This window comes from Mirounga leonina, unplaced genomic scaffold, assembly GCF_011800145.1.
Source record: "Mirounga leonina isolate KUSES-001 unplaced genomic scaffold, KU_Mleo_1.0 Mir_197, whole genome shotgun sequence".
In the NCBI taxonomy this organism is placed as follows: domain Eukaryota; kingdom Metazoa; phylum Chordata; class Mammalia; order Carnivora; family Phocidae; genus Mirounga; species Mirounga leonina.
Genome location: NW_023270494.1, coordinates 819,946 through 834,304, shown reverse-complemented (window position 1 = coordinate 834,304; position 14,359 = coordinate 819,946). Strand labels below are relative to the sequence as shown.

Here is a 14,359-nt window from a genome sequence, read left to right as displayed (position 1 = left end):
GGGGAGGCTGGGACAGGGGCCCCCGGGCTGTCCCCAACAGCACAGTGGCGCACGAGTAGCCAGTGACCGTGCGGGTGACCTTCAGCCCAGGCTGACGCTGTAACCCCTTTGCAGGCAAGGTCCTGGATGCGACGCACGTCTACCAGTACGTGTTTGTCCTGGCAGGGGCCGAGGTGCTGGCCTCCTCCCTCGTGCTGGTGCTGGGCAACTTCTTCTGCATTAGGAAGAGGCCCGAGGCGGCCGTGGAGGAAGAGGAGCGCCACAAGCCCCCCGCGGACGTGAGGGTGGACTCTCGGGAGGTGGAGCACTTCCTGAAAGCAGAGCCCGAGAAAAACGGGGAGGTCGTTCACACCCCAGAAACAAGCGTCTGAGCCCAGGAGGCCAGCGGGGGTGATGGAACCGGACAGAGACTTCAACGCTCATGTTTATTTCACAAACAGGACTAGCTTGGCCGTCCGTGTTTCTCCGGGGAGGTGGTGGGCTGGGAACCGTGTCATTCCAAACTGGTGAAGCCCAGCCGCGAGGTTACGAGCCGTCTGCACCAGGGAACCAGCCTGCTGACCCCGGAGTAGCCCGGTGCCCACCGCTGAGCTCAGGGACCTAGAAACCCACGCTTCAGAGACAATATGGCGGGCATCAGAGGGCGAGGCTGGGGAGAGCCGGCTGAGCGGCACGGTCTCGGGAAGGGGCCTCCCCGCATGGCTGGCTGCGCCCCATCCTGCCCTGTCTCCACCACGGCGCCCCAGCCCGCCCCTCGCGGGGTGCCTGGGGAACCAAACTCCCTTCACCTCTGAAGGTCTGAAATAAACCTGCGTGTGGGAGGAGCCACCTTGGAAGGAACGTCTTCAAGGAGCTAGGGTGTTTTTCTACGTGGGTTAGGGGTCTGTTCACTCCAAATTCCTTTTCTCAACAATCTGGTTTTTACAGAGTGGCTCTGGCCCTTGTCAGCCGGGTCAGCTTTCTAAGCTGCTGGTTCTGAACCCTGCCCTGCTGGAGCCCAGACGGCTCAGCATCCACACACGGCCCCGGGGGCTGGCAGGGAAGGGGGCCGTGCTGCAGGGGTGTGGCCGCGCTCGGGAGCCCCCTACAAGGCATGTGCACTTAAGCTGAGACATACGTGTGATTCTAGTTCACTGCGTGTGTGTTTAAAGAAAATGATCTTCCTGCCTTCCATTTATTCACCCCTCGATTGGCGGATCGTGGCCCTACGCGGTCAGTGCCCAGGGTGGGCATCTGCTCCCGTCCTCCTTGTCCAGCCCTGCTTGGCCTCGCCCCGAGTACCTCACACCCACCTGCCCTCGTGGCCAGTGGTGGCCTGTGTGGCTGGGAGCCCGGTCAGAGGCCGCTGGGGCCGCCTCAGTAGGTGGTGCGTCGCGGGCGCTGGGGACGGCAGCGGGCACCCTGGCGGGCCGCGTGCAGCCGGAGAGATGCCACGTCCCTGCTCCTCTGCAATGAAAAGCAAGTGAAAGCTCACATCTTGTCCTCCCAGAGATGTCGCCCCCGAGGGGGCTTGCTGCTCTCCCGCCTCCACCTGCCCTCAAGCTGTGCGGAGGGACCAGGCATCCGCCTGCAGCGCTGGCCCGTAGCCCCGGGCGCCCCCCGACGCCCTTCCTGGTCTGCCCGGACCCTCTGCTGGGGGCCTGGGCTGTGGTGGTGCTGGCAGCTGCAGGGGTCGAGGCAGAGCCCTTGCAGGGCCCTTCTCTGCCGTATGAGCTCCACCTGGCTTCCGGCCCTCACACTGCACTGTCCCCGACCCTCGCCCTCCTAGCTTCCCTGCTGCCAGCCAGGAGCAACAGAAGTGTGCGTCCCCGCCGGTCTCCGAACCTGTCCCCAAAGGCCTGGCCCAGCATCTGGGGACCCTGTCCTGCTCTGGGGACACTTAGTATCAAGCTGTTCTGAGCCGGTCAGCATGTCAGCGTTGCTCCAATCGAGGCAGGATGCACAGCTGGCCCGGGGGCTGGGGTCCACGTAAGCACACACGCACGCGCTGCAGGGAGAGCAAGAGTCCTGCCACCCTCCCTTGGCCTCAGGAACACGGGTCCGTCTGTCCCTCAGCTGGCACCTCGGTGGACACGCTAGGTGGACCCAAGGCCCCCTGCCCACCACATTATCAACAACACCTCCGCCCCAGACTGGAGGCTGGGGTTCGAGGCCCAAGGGTGAGCAGGCGGTCTTGTCTGCCTAGGTTTGGTTCCAGATGTTTCCGGCCGGGCCTGACATAGGAGAAATGGAACCTGCTGTCCTCAGGAAGCTGTGGCTACTATGGGCTGAGGCCTCCTCCCTCACAGGAGTCCCGGAGAGCAGTCAGCGCTCGGGGGGCCCTGAGCGGGGCAGTTCCTCACCCTCCAGGTGTCCGTGCCCAAGGAGGCTCGCGGCCTGCCCCCTTGAAGCAATCTCCCGCCGAGTGAGGCGATGCCTGTGCTGAGCCCCCCCCGGCGGGCACGCACACATCACCCACGCCACCCCGAGCCGTTGGCCCTAGCCTGGTCAGACCTGGGGCACCTGCTACACACGCGTGGGCCCCACACTGGGGGTGCCCAGGGGATCTGCCAGTGATGCCTCGGAAGGCCGCGGCCCAGGACCTGCAGCGGCCCACTAGTGGGGGTCATGAAGGGCTGTCCAGCCTTCCCAGCATCCAAATCACGGCCTTGACGCAGACCCTGGCGGACACTCTCCTGGGAGCTCAGACACAGCTCAGAGGGCCCACCAGACGGAGCTAGGAGCAGGACAAAAAGCAGGGTGTAGGGGTTCCAGAAGGGGTCCAGACAGCCCTCTGGGCGGGGGCGAGGCCTGCAGGGGCGGGAGCTGGAGGCGGACTGGACAGCGCATACTGCTGAGCACAGAGCCCGCCATCTGGCCCCGGGGCTGAGCCCTGCGTCAGGAAGGTGGGGGGCAGCCAGCGAGCGTCTCCTAGCACCGAGGGACCAAGAGCGGGACAGGCGGGCCCTGGGCAGAAGGCAGTGCGGTGGTCCCCGTCCTGCCTGCAGCCCCCTCCCGGCAGAGCAGGGGAGGGCAGCTTGGGGCTCGTGTCACTGGTGCTCTGGCTGGGTGCAAGGGCTGGCAGCTGGGGTGAGCAGCAAGGAGACTGCATGTTGCCTTCCCAATGCGGGCAGCTAAGCGAGAAGGGCTGAAGGCCAAGGAAGAGCCCAGCCCTGTTCCAGAGCCTCAGAGCCCACTGGGCTCAGCCAGTGGCAGGAAGGGGAGGGCCTGAGCCCAAGGGCAGGGACTCAGGGCCCGCACCCTCCAGGACGCCCCCAGGCGCCAAGGGCCGGCCCCACACCCTCTTGTTCAGGAGGGTCTGAGGCCCCTGGGGGTAGGAGTAGGGGGAAGGAGTAGGAGGGGGAAGCCAAGGCCACGCTTACAACAAAGGGACGAGCCCACCCGGGAGCCACGGAGCTAGAGTGGGGGGTGAGGACGGGCAGACGACAATGGAACCCCAGGCCCAGGGCATGTATGCTGGCCCCTCGCGGGGACTGGGGCTGACAGCCGCCTCGCAGGAACCACGCACGCCCCTCCGTGGCAGCCGGAGCACTGCTCGCTCCCCAGAGTACTCGAGGCAGGCACAGTACTTCCTCCCGGGCTGCGCCGAGGCCCACGGAGCTCAGGCGACTGCCCCGCGAAGATGCTCAAGCCAGGGGAGAAGGGACTGGCGCTTGTGGACGGCCTGCACGGACGTCAGCTCTGGGACCTCGGGAAGGGGCAGCCTGTCCCTGTGGCCTGCTGCCGACCAGCTTACACACAGAGCACCGCTGGGCCACGGGAGGACACGAACGCCCCTTCTCAGATCAGTTTTCACCTGGCTAACCTACACGCAACGACACCTCCCTGACTACGAAATAAAGAGCAGTGGAGGGCGGAGGGGAAAGGTAAAAGTCATCACGGGTTTATTATTTACACGGTGGTTAAGCACATAAATGCAGTGATCACACAAATGTGCCGAGTCAGAGACTGGCCACCGATACACAGGTTGATACAGACGTGCCAACTACATTTCCTGTAGTGGGAGGGCAGCAAGTGTGCACGCACGCACGGACGGACAGACGGCCGGCCGCACAGCTGAGGGCCCAGGGTCTGGGCCCACCTCTCAAACGAGCATCCAGCACTTTCAGGTCGAAGCCCAGATGTGCAGTGAGGGAAGGCTGCCCCAGCCGTCTCCAGCACTCCGTCGGGGGCTGCAGCTGCTAACGCCTCGCGGGCAGGGGCAGGCCCACCTCTGGAGCCCCCAACTCGCCCTGACCCGCCCAGGCTCGCACTGCGCTCCCAGAAACACAGCCCCACTTGGCCAGGTCCCTGCACCCCAAAACACAGAGTAGCCCGCTCAGGACTTCCCAAAGCAGCCAACAGCCACGCTCTGTGCCGTCAGCACGCACCAGTCGGGGTGTCCTGGGACCGGCGCTCCCGTGCTAGGGGCCCGAGGAGGCAGGAAGGGGAGAAACACAGACATGGACGCCTCTAGGCCCCTCACCTGCTGCGAGCGTCCCGGTCTCCAAACAGAGCACTCTGCAGCAGGGTGACAGGAGGAGAGGTGGACGTACCCACGGATACCAATTATTGCACCTTGTTTCCCACAACAGGGGGGCCGGCGGGGGAGGGGGGGGACGGCCGGCTACTGGTTGCCACCACTGCCTGGTGCCGCTGCCTGCTACAGAACGAGGGAGCGTCCTGGAAAACCACCCGCGGCCCAGTGGCCCGGAGGGTCTTTCTTGCAAGACTCAGCCCCGCCCTGCTTCTTGACCCCTGTGGGGCTCACTACGTCCCAACGAAGGTCGTGGAAGGAAGCGTGTGACGCTGCACCCTCCTGGACGACCAGCTGAGTCACCAGCTTCTTGGCACTTCAGGGTGGATCCCCTGGGGCCCGAGGCCGCTGTGGTTAAGCCTGGCACAGCGCAGACGGCCGCGTCCTGGGTTCTGAGCACACAGACTCATGCACGTAGCGAGGGCCAATCTACACTGTTCACGTTTACAGTCGGTTTAGAAAATTTCCCAAATCCAAAGACATTGAGGCAACACCACCACCAAAATAACCACACGTGACCCCAAAGAGGGGCCTGATGTCTCTTGGTTCAAAATCCTCTCCAGGGGGACCAGCAACGCCCAGTGCAAAAAGCCTTGGCTTCAGAGGTCTTCCGTGCTCGGCTTCCTTCTCGCCGCGTCCGGGGGACTCCGGTGCGCGCGCCCGCTAACCGCTCTGAGGACCACGTCGCGCAGGCCATCTGGCGTAGGTGGGGAAGGGACAGTGACAGCAAAACCAGCGTAATGAGGCCACAGGACACACGGCACACGACACACGCACAGACGCACACACATCACTTACACGCACGTCTACACGGGACAGCACTTCCGGTGAGAAAACCCCTCTCCACAGTGGACCACACGACAAAGGGACCACGAAGCAGAGGACGGGCGCCCGCGCGCGCTCTGCTCCCTGACTAGCTCTGCCCTACACAGAAACTCCACACCAGCCTTTGTTCCAGGGCTCGTTAAAGTCAACATCAGTTTTAAGACCGCAAAAACAGACAAGAAAGAAACAATAAAAAGACAGATCTCTTTACACAGATTTAAGCCAGTAATTTTTAGCAAAATGATACAAAACTGTCTTAACCAAGTAGAAGATCGGTGGTTACAGTAGGCTCGTCAGGGAGCAGGGCGCACGGCCACTGGAGGGGAACCGAAAGGCTCTGGAGCGGGAGTCTGGTTCTCTCTGCAACTGTCTCTCACACTCTGCTCTTCTTCCCAGCCCGTGACAACCGAGTGCACGTGGGGGGCCCGCGGTGCGGCCCCTGTGACGGCAGCGCTTTGGAGTCTGTCCGCTTTAGTTTGTTTTGCTTCCCCCACGGGCGTCGCTGGCTGGGCGGCCTGGAGAGCTCCCGGTGTTAACATTTCGGTTCTAGACCGGGGGGCGTGTCACTAGTAAAGCCATTGTAACAGAGTAGATCAGCCATGCATTGTCTGCCCTTCACAGCAAAAAGGAGAGTTCTCATCGGTGCACCACAGACTGAAGACCACTGGAAGCCACCCGACCGGGAATCTGTCGGAGCCAAAGCACAGGAGAAGGTCAGCATGAGGCCAGAGGCACGGGGCCAGTCGGTCAGGCTCGGGCACAGAACACCAGTGACGGCGAGGGGACACAGATGCTGCCCAGCCCTACTCTGGACACCCGCACCCCGGCCACTCTGGACGGCCCCTCTGCGGCCAGGCCACGTGCTCAGCAGAACAAGTGACAGGAAGAGGGGGAAGGAGGAAGAGGCATGCAAGCAAAGAGGCCGGGTGGCCCCGAAGCTAGAAGCCCAAGAACGATCGGACCAGACAGAGTCCAAGCTGGAAGAAGTACTCGCTCCCAGCACTCCTTCCTGGAAAGTAACCTGGGGTTTTGAGAGCCGGGACCGGGTGCTGTGTGGGCCCCGGGGCTCCCCATGGGGGGAGGCGTGGAAAGTAGCTCCCGTCGAGGTGCCCCTGAGAACGCAGTCACGCTGGACCTGCGGCCGTCTCCCAGCGGTGTGGAGCCCAGCAGCGGCAAGCCCTGAGCGGGAGGGGCCACAGTGTCCCCGACCGGAGGGAACCCGGCTCGGATGCCCAGCCATGCGCCAACGGCAGGGGAGCGGGCGCTGTGGCTGACGGGTTAATACAGACGGCAGCACGGATGGGACGCTGAGCAGAGACCGAGCTCGAAAGGAAAAACAAACGAGGACAGAAATAAATGCGAAAGAAGAGAGTGACAAAGCCAGGGTGGCAGAGACCACCAGGAGACTCCCGCAGCAAGAGCGCAAGAGCCCCCACTAAGCACGGCCCGCTCAGCTGAGCACGATACGACACACGCCCCGCACAACGGACCCTGGGCCGGGCGGCTCGAGTCTCCTGGGACCACTGGAGCCGAGCGCAAGTGCAGAGCCCTGGGCTTCTGCTCCCACCACGGGCCCCGGACCCTCGAGAGTGCCCCAGGGCCAACGGCCAGCCAACGGTGGGCAGGGTCCTGGGGCCGCCCATTTGTAGACTCTCTGGTCTGCTCGCCCCCAGACTGGGCGAGTGAGCACGGCTGCTCTGGAATCCACGCGAGGAGAAGCACTGGGCGGAGGGACCACACTCTCCCGGCAGCACCTGGCATGCAAGCCCGGTCCCACCTGCGCAGCCCGGTGGTGGACTCGGGGGTGGTCAGCGCCCGCCCCGCCCGGCGCCTGCTGTCTGACAAGACCCGACATGAGCACACTCACCGGTGCTGCCTTCCAACGGGGAGACGTGCAGCTACTTGCCGTGGTGTTCGAAAGGAATGCTATTCTGAGGTGGGGGGAAAAGAGAGCTGTTGGTAACCACCTCGAAGGCCTGCCTCATCTCGCTTCAGCCAGGCCCGGCACTGGCCGTGCCGCCTCACAGGGGACCCCGGGAACCTAGCGAGGGGCCCCCAAACGAGAGCAGCCGCTGCTGCTCCTCTAGGCTGACGAGGGCCCAGGCAGTGAGCGAACCTGACATCCAGATGGCAGCCCTCCACCGGCCCCTCCCCGAGGCCCTGCTCGCTGCTCAGTGTGGCCTGCGCTCAGGCCGGGGGAGGACTGGCCACAAGAAGACCAAGGGGCTGCAGGCCTTGTTTTGGGAGCATGAACGCAAACCAACCAACCAACCAACCGGGAGTGACTGGCTCAGAGACTGAGTCACATTCCACCACAAGCACTGGACCCAGGAGGCCTTTTCCTCTCAAAGAGAAAAACCCACAGTAGGTCCACTGACCACATGCTCTTTGGGCTCCGTGCTGCTCTGGCTGAAAAGCCAGACTCCCACTCTGGGTCGGTGGTGTGGGGACTGTGGCCCAGCACAAAGCCGCCCTGGAGAAGGCAGTCGGGGCGAGGAGCAGCCACCCTCCTGCGAAGTCGGAGTGCAGCGTGGCCGGGGGGTCAGACCAAGAGCACAGGCATCCACGGCCGTCCCCCACACCCAGCTGCAGAGGGTCAGCAGGGCCCTCCCGCGGGCTGGCCTGTGGCCAGAGCACCTTCTTGCAGATGGACTACTTCCCTGGACTTGGTGCCTCTGCACAAGACGACGTTCCCTCCTCCAAGCGCACAAAGAACTGAGAGAGAGGGTAGCGGCGAAGGAAGCTGGCGGAAGCGGCCTCAGCCCCGCTAGGGCAGGGCCAGCCTCGCTTAACAGAGGCCTCACTGGCTCTACCTTCACCCCGCTTTCTTTGGGGAAAGTGCCAACGGAACCTATAGAATAGCAGAAGCTGGAGCAACTCCCCTTGTTCTGGAACTTCCAAACCACCAGGGCAGACAGGGGGTCAGCCCCTTGCTGAGAGTCTTGGAAAGAGTCTCTTGCTGCCCTGCAGTCTCCTAAGAAAGAGTGCTGATGGGTGAACAGGAAAACCCAAAGAAGGAAGCCATCCCTGGGACAGGGGTGCATCGGGGACACACCCCCAGGGGCTGCGTCCTCAACATAAAGGTCCTAAGAAACCCCCTAGAGTGACCGGTGCTTCTTTCAGAGCGGAAACACCCCCAAATCAAATCTCTGGAGGCTCCTCCCTCCTGTCTAGTCCCACATTGCTTCTTCACATGGAAAGCAAAAAGAACAACAAAGACACAGGACTCTCAGTTGCAAGCTCGCCTCAGCTAAGGAAGAGTTCACAGGAAGGCTCTTGGGGCATGCAGGCTAGGGCTGGCCACGCCGTGGAGGAGAAGCTGGGCTCAGACCCAGAGATCGGTCGCAGGCTCTCTGACCCTTTCATTTCCCTCAGTGGTCCCAAATGCTCCAGATACTTTCTTTTCCCTCAAAGAAAACTAGGTTTGTCCCTTCCCTTCACGAACTCTGCTGGTGGAGGCCCAACATCTGGATTCTGAGTCCAGACAGAGCCCGTGACATCCACAGACCCCAGCTGTCCTTGACTGGGGTGTTTGGGGCCCCAGAGCAGGCTGCATGCCTGGGCTCTCGGCCACGCGTGGGCAGACACTGCCCAGGACCTGTTCCCGGCTGCTGATTCATGGATTCCAGAGCCTGTGGGAAGAAGCCCGTAGCCCTTCGTGTGTCCTGCGGGGAGGGAGAAGGGGTGTGGGGCTGGGAGCCGTAAGGGGCCCAATCTCATGACCCTGGCCAGACTCCTTGAGCCCCACAATTCAAACTACCTGCACCCTTAGTCTCTTTGGGAGAAAGTTATCATACAAAACCAACCCATTTCTGGCCGAACTACCAGTAAACCAGAAATGTTTACATTTATAGCAAAACGAAACCAATCATTCACTTGATTAAAATAAAAGGTCAGGAGCACCGTCTCTGTCTGGGCGCACTTTCTGCTCTGCCGGAAGACCAAGCTGACGCCACAGAACTGAGGTTCTGGGTGGTTCTCATAGACCCTGTGCTTTCCTAACCAACGTGCTCGGCCCACCAATCACCAACAAGCTATGCCCAGCACCAAGCGCGTGCCAACAGCAGGGCCCAGTGCTACCTCGCCTGCGAGGCGTCCCAGTGACCCAGCGCGGTGCTGCCTGACTGCACGGCCCAGGACTTCCAGTGCGTTCCTAAAACCAGGGCCTGCCCGCCCAGCAGATACCGCGGGGCACAGACACCCTGCAGGACCCTCGCGGAAGCAGGAGAAATGCCCTCTGACCCACCGCCATTCGAAGAAGAGGGCCCTGAAAGCTACACGAGGAAGGAAGTCCGTGTGTGTGTAAAGAGCTTATCTGTGGAGAACACATGAGCGGATGCAGAAGAACCATGGCACCCAAGCCAGAGAGGGAAGAGGAGGGTTTGAGTGGAGGGGACCCGCAAGACCCAGCCATTTCCCTGAGGACAGCTGCCTCATCCAAAAGAAGACAAATGGGCAGGGGCTGCAGAAGACGGTGCATCGCGGGGCGCCAGGCTCCAACGGGCTTGCCCACGCCACCTGACAGGGGCCTCCAGCCACTGCCCCACAGGCTGTGTGCCCACGACAAACCCGGTGTGAGCAGCATGGCATTTCCAGTCTGCACAGGAAGACGGCCCAGCCTCCAGGGCTGGCTCGGAGAGGGGGCCGGGGCCGCGAGGACGGCAGCAGAAGAGAAAAAACCCCATGACCTGCACCGTGCGGCTGGGAAGCCAAGCCCTTCGTCCGCACAGCCCGCCTCAGGCTCCCAACCGAGGGGCTGCACGGCAGCGAGGGGCCGAGCGTCCCTCTCCAGTTAAAACTCAGAAATGGGGGAGAAAGGAAAGAAGGGAGGAAGGACGCCCTTCATCACCTGCGCCCCACTCTGCTTGGCGTCCTAAGCGCAGCCCAAGCACGGACAGGCCCGCGGCCCGCGGCGGCCCGGCCTTGGCGAGCCCAGAGCGCCAACCCATGCAGTGCGTACCTGTGAGGTGGACATGCGGGAGGTGTCTTGCCGGCCTGTGAGATCGGAGGACGAGATGTTGACAGGGGCGCCGCGGTGCAGCCGCATACTCACTTTCCGCTCTCTTTCCACGCCGGACACGGGCCGAGGAGAGGTGTTAGCTGCAGGGGGAGACGGGGTGACGGTGAGGGCTCGGGGCAGACCCCGGAGCCAGCGTGAGGGGGCCTCTCCTCAGCTGTCTCGGCATCCAGGACCAGAAGGTGGGTGCTGCTACACTCCATCAGGTTTCCAGGGTGGCAACAGGCGGCTAACCCCCGGCCAGCCTGCACCCTGATTTCGAGGTCAGCAGTGGTGGGCAGGGCCCACGGAGCATTCAGATGTGCTGGCTCGAGGCGGACTTTCCCAGGAGCGAAGCACCAGGAATCCAGCAGGAGGGCAGCCCGAGGCCTCCGTGCTTAAGATGCCACTCATGGAGGGGATGGAAGGGTGGGTACTGAGAGGCTCCTAGGGAGCAATCCGTGTCATGAGAAAGAGAAACAACGGAGAAAGAGAAACGGATGTCCCCTGGCCAGCCAATCCTCAGAAACCAGAGTTTACTAGGACCGGATGCACACAGCCTCTCCCATGAGGCATGCCCGCCTGAAGCCCGCGTGGGGCCTGCAGCTCAAACAGCCAGAGCAGCCAACACACAAACCAGAAACCCCCAGTGCCTACTGGGGAGACGTGGTGCTAGCCCACTCACCAGTGTGTGAGGTAGGGGTGAGAGGGGTGGGAGGAGCCACTTCCTGGGTGCCCCGCAGGCGGCCAGAGGCCGTGGAGGGGAGGCCGCGGGCGGCTGGGTTTCGGGAGTGCCTCAGCCGCTCCTCTCGGTCCCGGCGCTCCCGCTCAGCGTCATCAGCGGCCCGGCTGGCTCCCTGCAAAGGAAACAGGGTAAGACCAGATTGAATGAGGTTTGGTGGAAAACAACCCAAGGGCCCCGGCTGTCCCCTGCTGCCAGAGAAGCCATCCAAGCAGTGTAGCAGGCTGGGAGGAGGCATCTCTCCCTCTAGGACAGCAGCCTGCCCCGAGACCCTGTGAGTGAGAGGACGAGGTCTTCCCAACACTCCCGAACCCCAAACACTGATGGCAACTGGGTGGCCTCTTCCCCCTGAGCACCCACACAGGAATAGGAAATCATATGAGGTCAGGTTAGCGGCGGGCCCAAGGTGTTAGCATCCAGGGGATCCGAGACGCACACAGAAGCGGGGGCATCTGGTTGGCGGGGGGCCCAACCAGAGCCCAGACGGCCTAGGCAGATGTTGGGCCAGGGCCCACGTGACAAGAACGCAGGCAGCCAGGTCTGCCGTGGAAGGTCCCGCGTGGTGGACACCACAGCTAGTTCCACTTTGAGCAAATGACGACCCAGACGAGTGGGGGCACGATACCCGCCATGTTCTAACGAACGGCGCTGTAATGCAACAGTCGGCAAACCGCAGCCCACGAGCCAAATCCAGCCACCATCAGTTTCTGCAAATGAAGTTTGACTGCTGCAGCCGCACCCACTCGTGCCCCACTCCGCCCGTGACGGCTCCCAGCAGCAGCGCAGACCGAGTGCTGGTCCCACCACACACACCCTGCAAAGCTGAGAGGGTTCAGTGTCCCGCCCGCCCAGAGAAGGGGGGCCAGTCCCGCTGGGGGGCAACGACGCCAGAAGGTTGCCCAGACCCTGGGCGATCGGCGGTTGCACGTCCTGCGCCAGCCCACTGCAGGGCACCTGGCTCTCTCCCGGCAGGGCACAGACCCTGCCAAGGCCACAGGACAAGCCTTTCTGTCTTATGCCCTCTGAAGAGGAGGTCCTGCTCCTTCGTCAGATCTTGTCACCTTGGAAAGATTCCAATTTCTGTTTTAAGCTAACTAAATAGAACAAATTTATAAAGAAAAACAAAGTAGAAGTTCCAAAGAACCCTGAAAGCCTCTGGCAATAGTGTCCGAAAATTAATTAGACTCCTATAAGAGACTCAAGGATGGGTGGCCAGATTTAGAGAAGAAAACATCAAAACTCAAGTTCTGCACATACGCGAACACCTGTGCTGCCCATTCAGTAAGCCCGGCCACAAAGTCAAGCACAGCCTAGCACCTCTCCAGGCACCCACCTTGCTCGCTCACCCGCACGCCGGGTCAGAGGCAGGAGGGGCAAGAGGTCACCCCACCTGGCCAGAGCCCTTGGCCTTGGCCATACCCTCCTGCGTAACACACACTGTGGAGCCACGCCTCACCACCACAGGCAGTCAAAACCATGGCGCTCTTAGCCCTGTTGACAGCAATCATAGAAGTACCTTCCAGTTCAAGATTTACCACTCAAGGAAGAGCCCTGGCTCCAGGCAGACCTGCATTTGGGAGACCCACTCCACCGGCTCCAGGGGGCCCAGCACTGACGTGGTGCCGCCTCTGCTCTCCCTTGAGAGGGATCTTGCTTCTCAACCTCCCGCCCTGGGGTGGACCCCACCTAGGCCACGGCCCTTGCAGGTACACTTGGCCCCCCCGATGCGGTGAACGTGCCTTCTAAAACCTGCACCTCGTCTGGCAGAGGCCTTTGGCTGACTTCTATGCTGAGAAGTCAACGCGCTGGCGGCACACTTACGAATTTGAGCATGTTCCAGTCGAACACGTAGTCATAGGAGAAGCCCTGGCGGTGGAAGAGATTCCTGAAGAGCTGCCTCAGGTAGGAGTAGTCAGGCTTGTCGTCAAAACGCAAGGAGCGGCAGAAATTCAGGTACGTGGCAAACTCAGCTGTAAGACAAGAGACTCAGCGCTAACTGGCTGACCGGGTGTCCGTCGACATGATTGCCACCATCCACTGCCGCATGCTTAGGACGTGAGACACGGCGTCTGAAACACTGGTCACACTGGGAGGAACCGACGTTTAAGAAAAGCCGGCGGCACAGGGCACAGCTTGGTTTCACCTGCAGCACTTCTCCACAGGAACAAGGACAACTCCCTAGGTCATGGTCCCTGGAAGGTAAAGGAGCAGCAGGGACAGAAGGCTGCCACCAGCTCAAGGACACTCTTCACCATCTGGGAGCCAGTCTCCCAGTGGCCCCCCACCGCCACCCTCAGACCGCGGGCCGGCCTGACACCTGCCCTCGAGGACACGCACAGGGGTAGCTTTTACACAGCACTTCGATGGGGGTGGACATCTTCTTCTCGCTGATCCGCTCGTACTTCTGCCTCTTGGTGGCTGCCTTCAGCCCCTGCCAGGGCAGAGAGCCCAGATTGAAGTACATGAGCACATAGCCCAGTGACTCCAAGTCATCTCTTCGAGATTGTTCTGGAAAAGACGGGAAATGGGTCAAGGACAGCACGTGTGCGCCTGCAGCCGCAAAGCCAAGACCCCAGGCACACTCTGACTGTGGAAACGAACTTTCAAAACCACAGAAAAATATTCTTGGATTGTTTCACCAGAAGTTGCCCCTGATGTGTCCTTAGGAAACTGTGACACCCCCGGATGAGTGACACCAATGTTACAGGGACTGTCAGAAAGCCCAACCGTTCCTGCCCCCACCACACCTCACAAAGGGTTTTGCAGAATCTGGAGAGCCAGCCTCCATGCCAAACATGCTGACCACTCCCACGATCCCCCAAGAGGCTGGCCTTTCTCTAAGAGACGGCCGTGCCCAAGGCAGCCTGGCGACCGGAGGCACAGGACACACCACCACCCACGGGCTCACCGATTCCAAGATGCGTGTTGATGGAGGCATACCGCGCCGTCCCGGTGAGGTTTTTGTTCTCACGGTAGGGGATGTGCTGGTGGGTCCTGGCATCCCGGTACTTCTTGGCCAGCCCAAAGTCGATGATGTAGACCAGGTTGCCCTTCTTCCCCAGCCCCATGAGAAAGTTATCTGGCTTCACATCTCGGTGGATGAAGTTCTTTGAATGAATGTATTCAATGCGACTAATCTGTAGGTAGGGAAGTAATGACCAGAGATTAAACCACAGCAGCAGCCTTGGGAAAGGCACCTGCCTGGCAGAGTGAGGGCTGTGCCCTCACCTGCACGTCCTGTGGCCCTTGGCCAGAGCAGAGGAACTCCACAACCAGGGAA

General features: G+C 61.7%; 2 protein-coding genes across 8 annotated transcripts in view; one reads left to right on the top strand and one right to left on the bottom strand.

Annotated features, from left to right (window-relative positions):
* SLC16A3 (solute carrier family 16 member 3) overlaps positions 1-1,054 on the top strand; it is a 10,155-nt gene extending 9,101 nt beyond the window's left edge. For all 4 annotated transcript variants that reach the window (XM_035025720.1, XM_035025719.1, XM_035025721.1 and 1 more), the window contains one exon: positions 115-1,054. In XM_035025720.1, coding sequence (XP_034881611.1) covers positions 115-371 — 257 coding nt within the window. In that variant the 3' untranslated portion in view covers positions 372-1,054. The remainder of the gene's footprint in view (positions 1-114) is intronic.
* Positions 1,055-1,057: 3 nt separating this feature from the next.
* CSNK1D (casein kinase 1 delta) overlaps positions 1,058-14,359 on the bottom strand; it is a 33,320-nt gene continuing 20,018 nt past the window's right edge. For 2 of the 4 annotated variants that reach the window (XM_035025723.1, XM_035025725.1), the window contains exons 4-9: positions 13,988-14,216; positions 13,417-13,587; positions 12,901-13,049; positions 11,023-11,194; positions 10,302-10,441; positions 5,544-6,028 (exon numbers count right to left, since the gene is read on the bottom strand). In XM_035025723.1, coding sequence (XP_034881614.1) covers positions 5,978-6,028; positions 10,302-10,441; positions 11,023-11,194; positions 12,901-13,049; positions 13,417-13,587; positions 13,988-14,216 — 912 coding nt within the window. In that variant the 3' untranslated portion in view covers positions 5,544-5,977. Of the gene's footprint in view, positions 1,447-5,543; positions 6,029-7,208; positions 7,273-10,301; positions 10,442-11,022; positions 11,195-12,900; positions 13,050-13,416; positions 13,588-13,987; positions 14,217-14,359 lie in introns of those variants that run through there. The other 2 variants (XM_035025724.1, XM_035025726.1) reach the window with 2 other exon arrangements.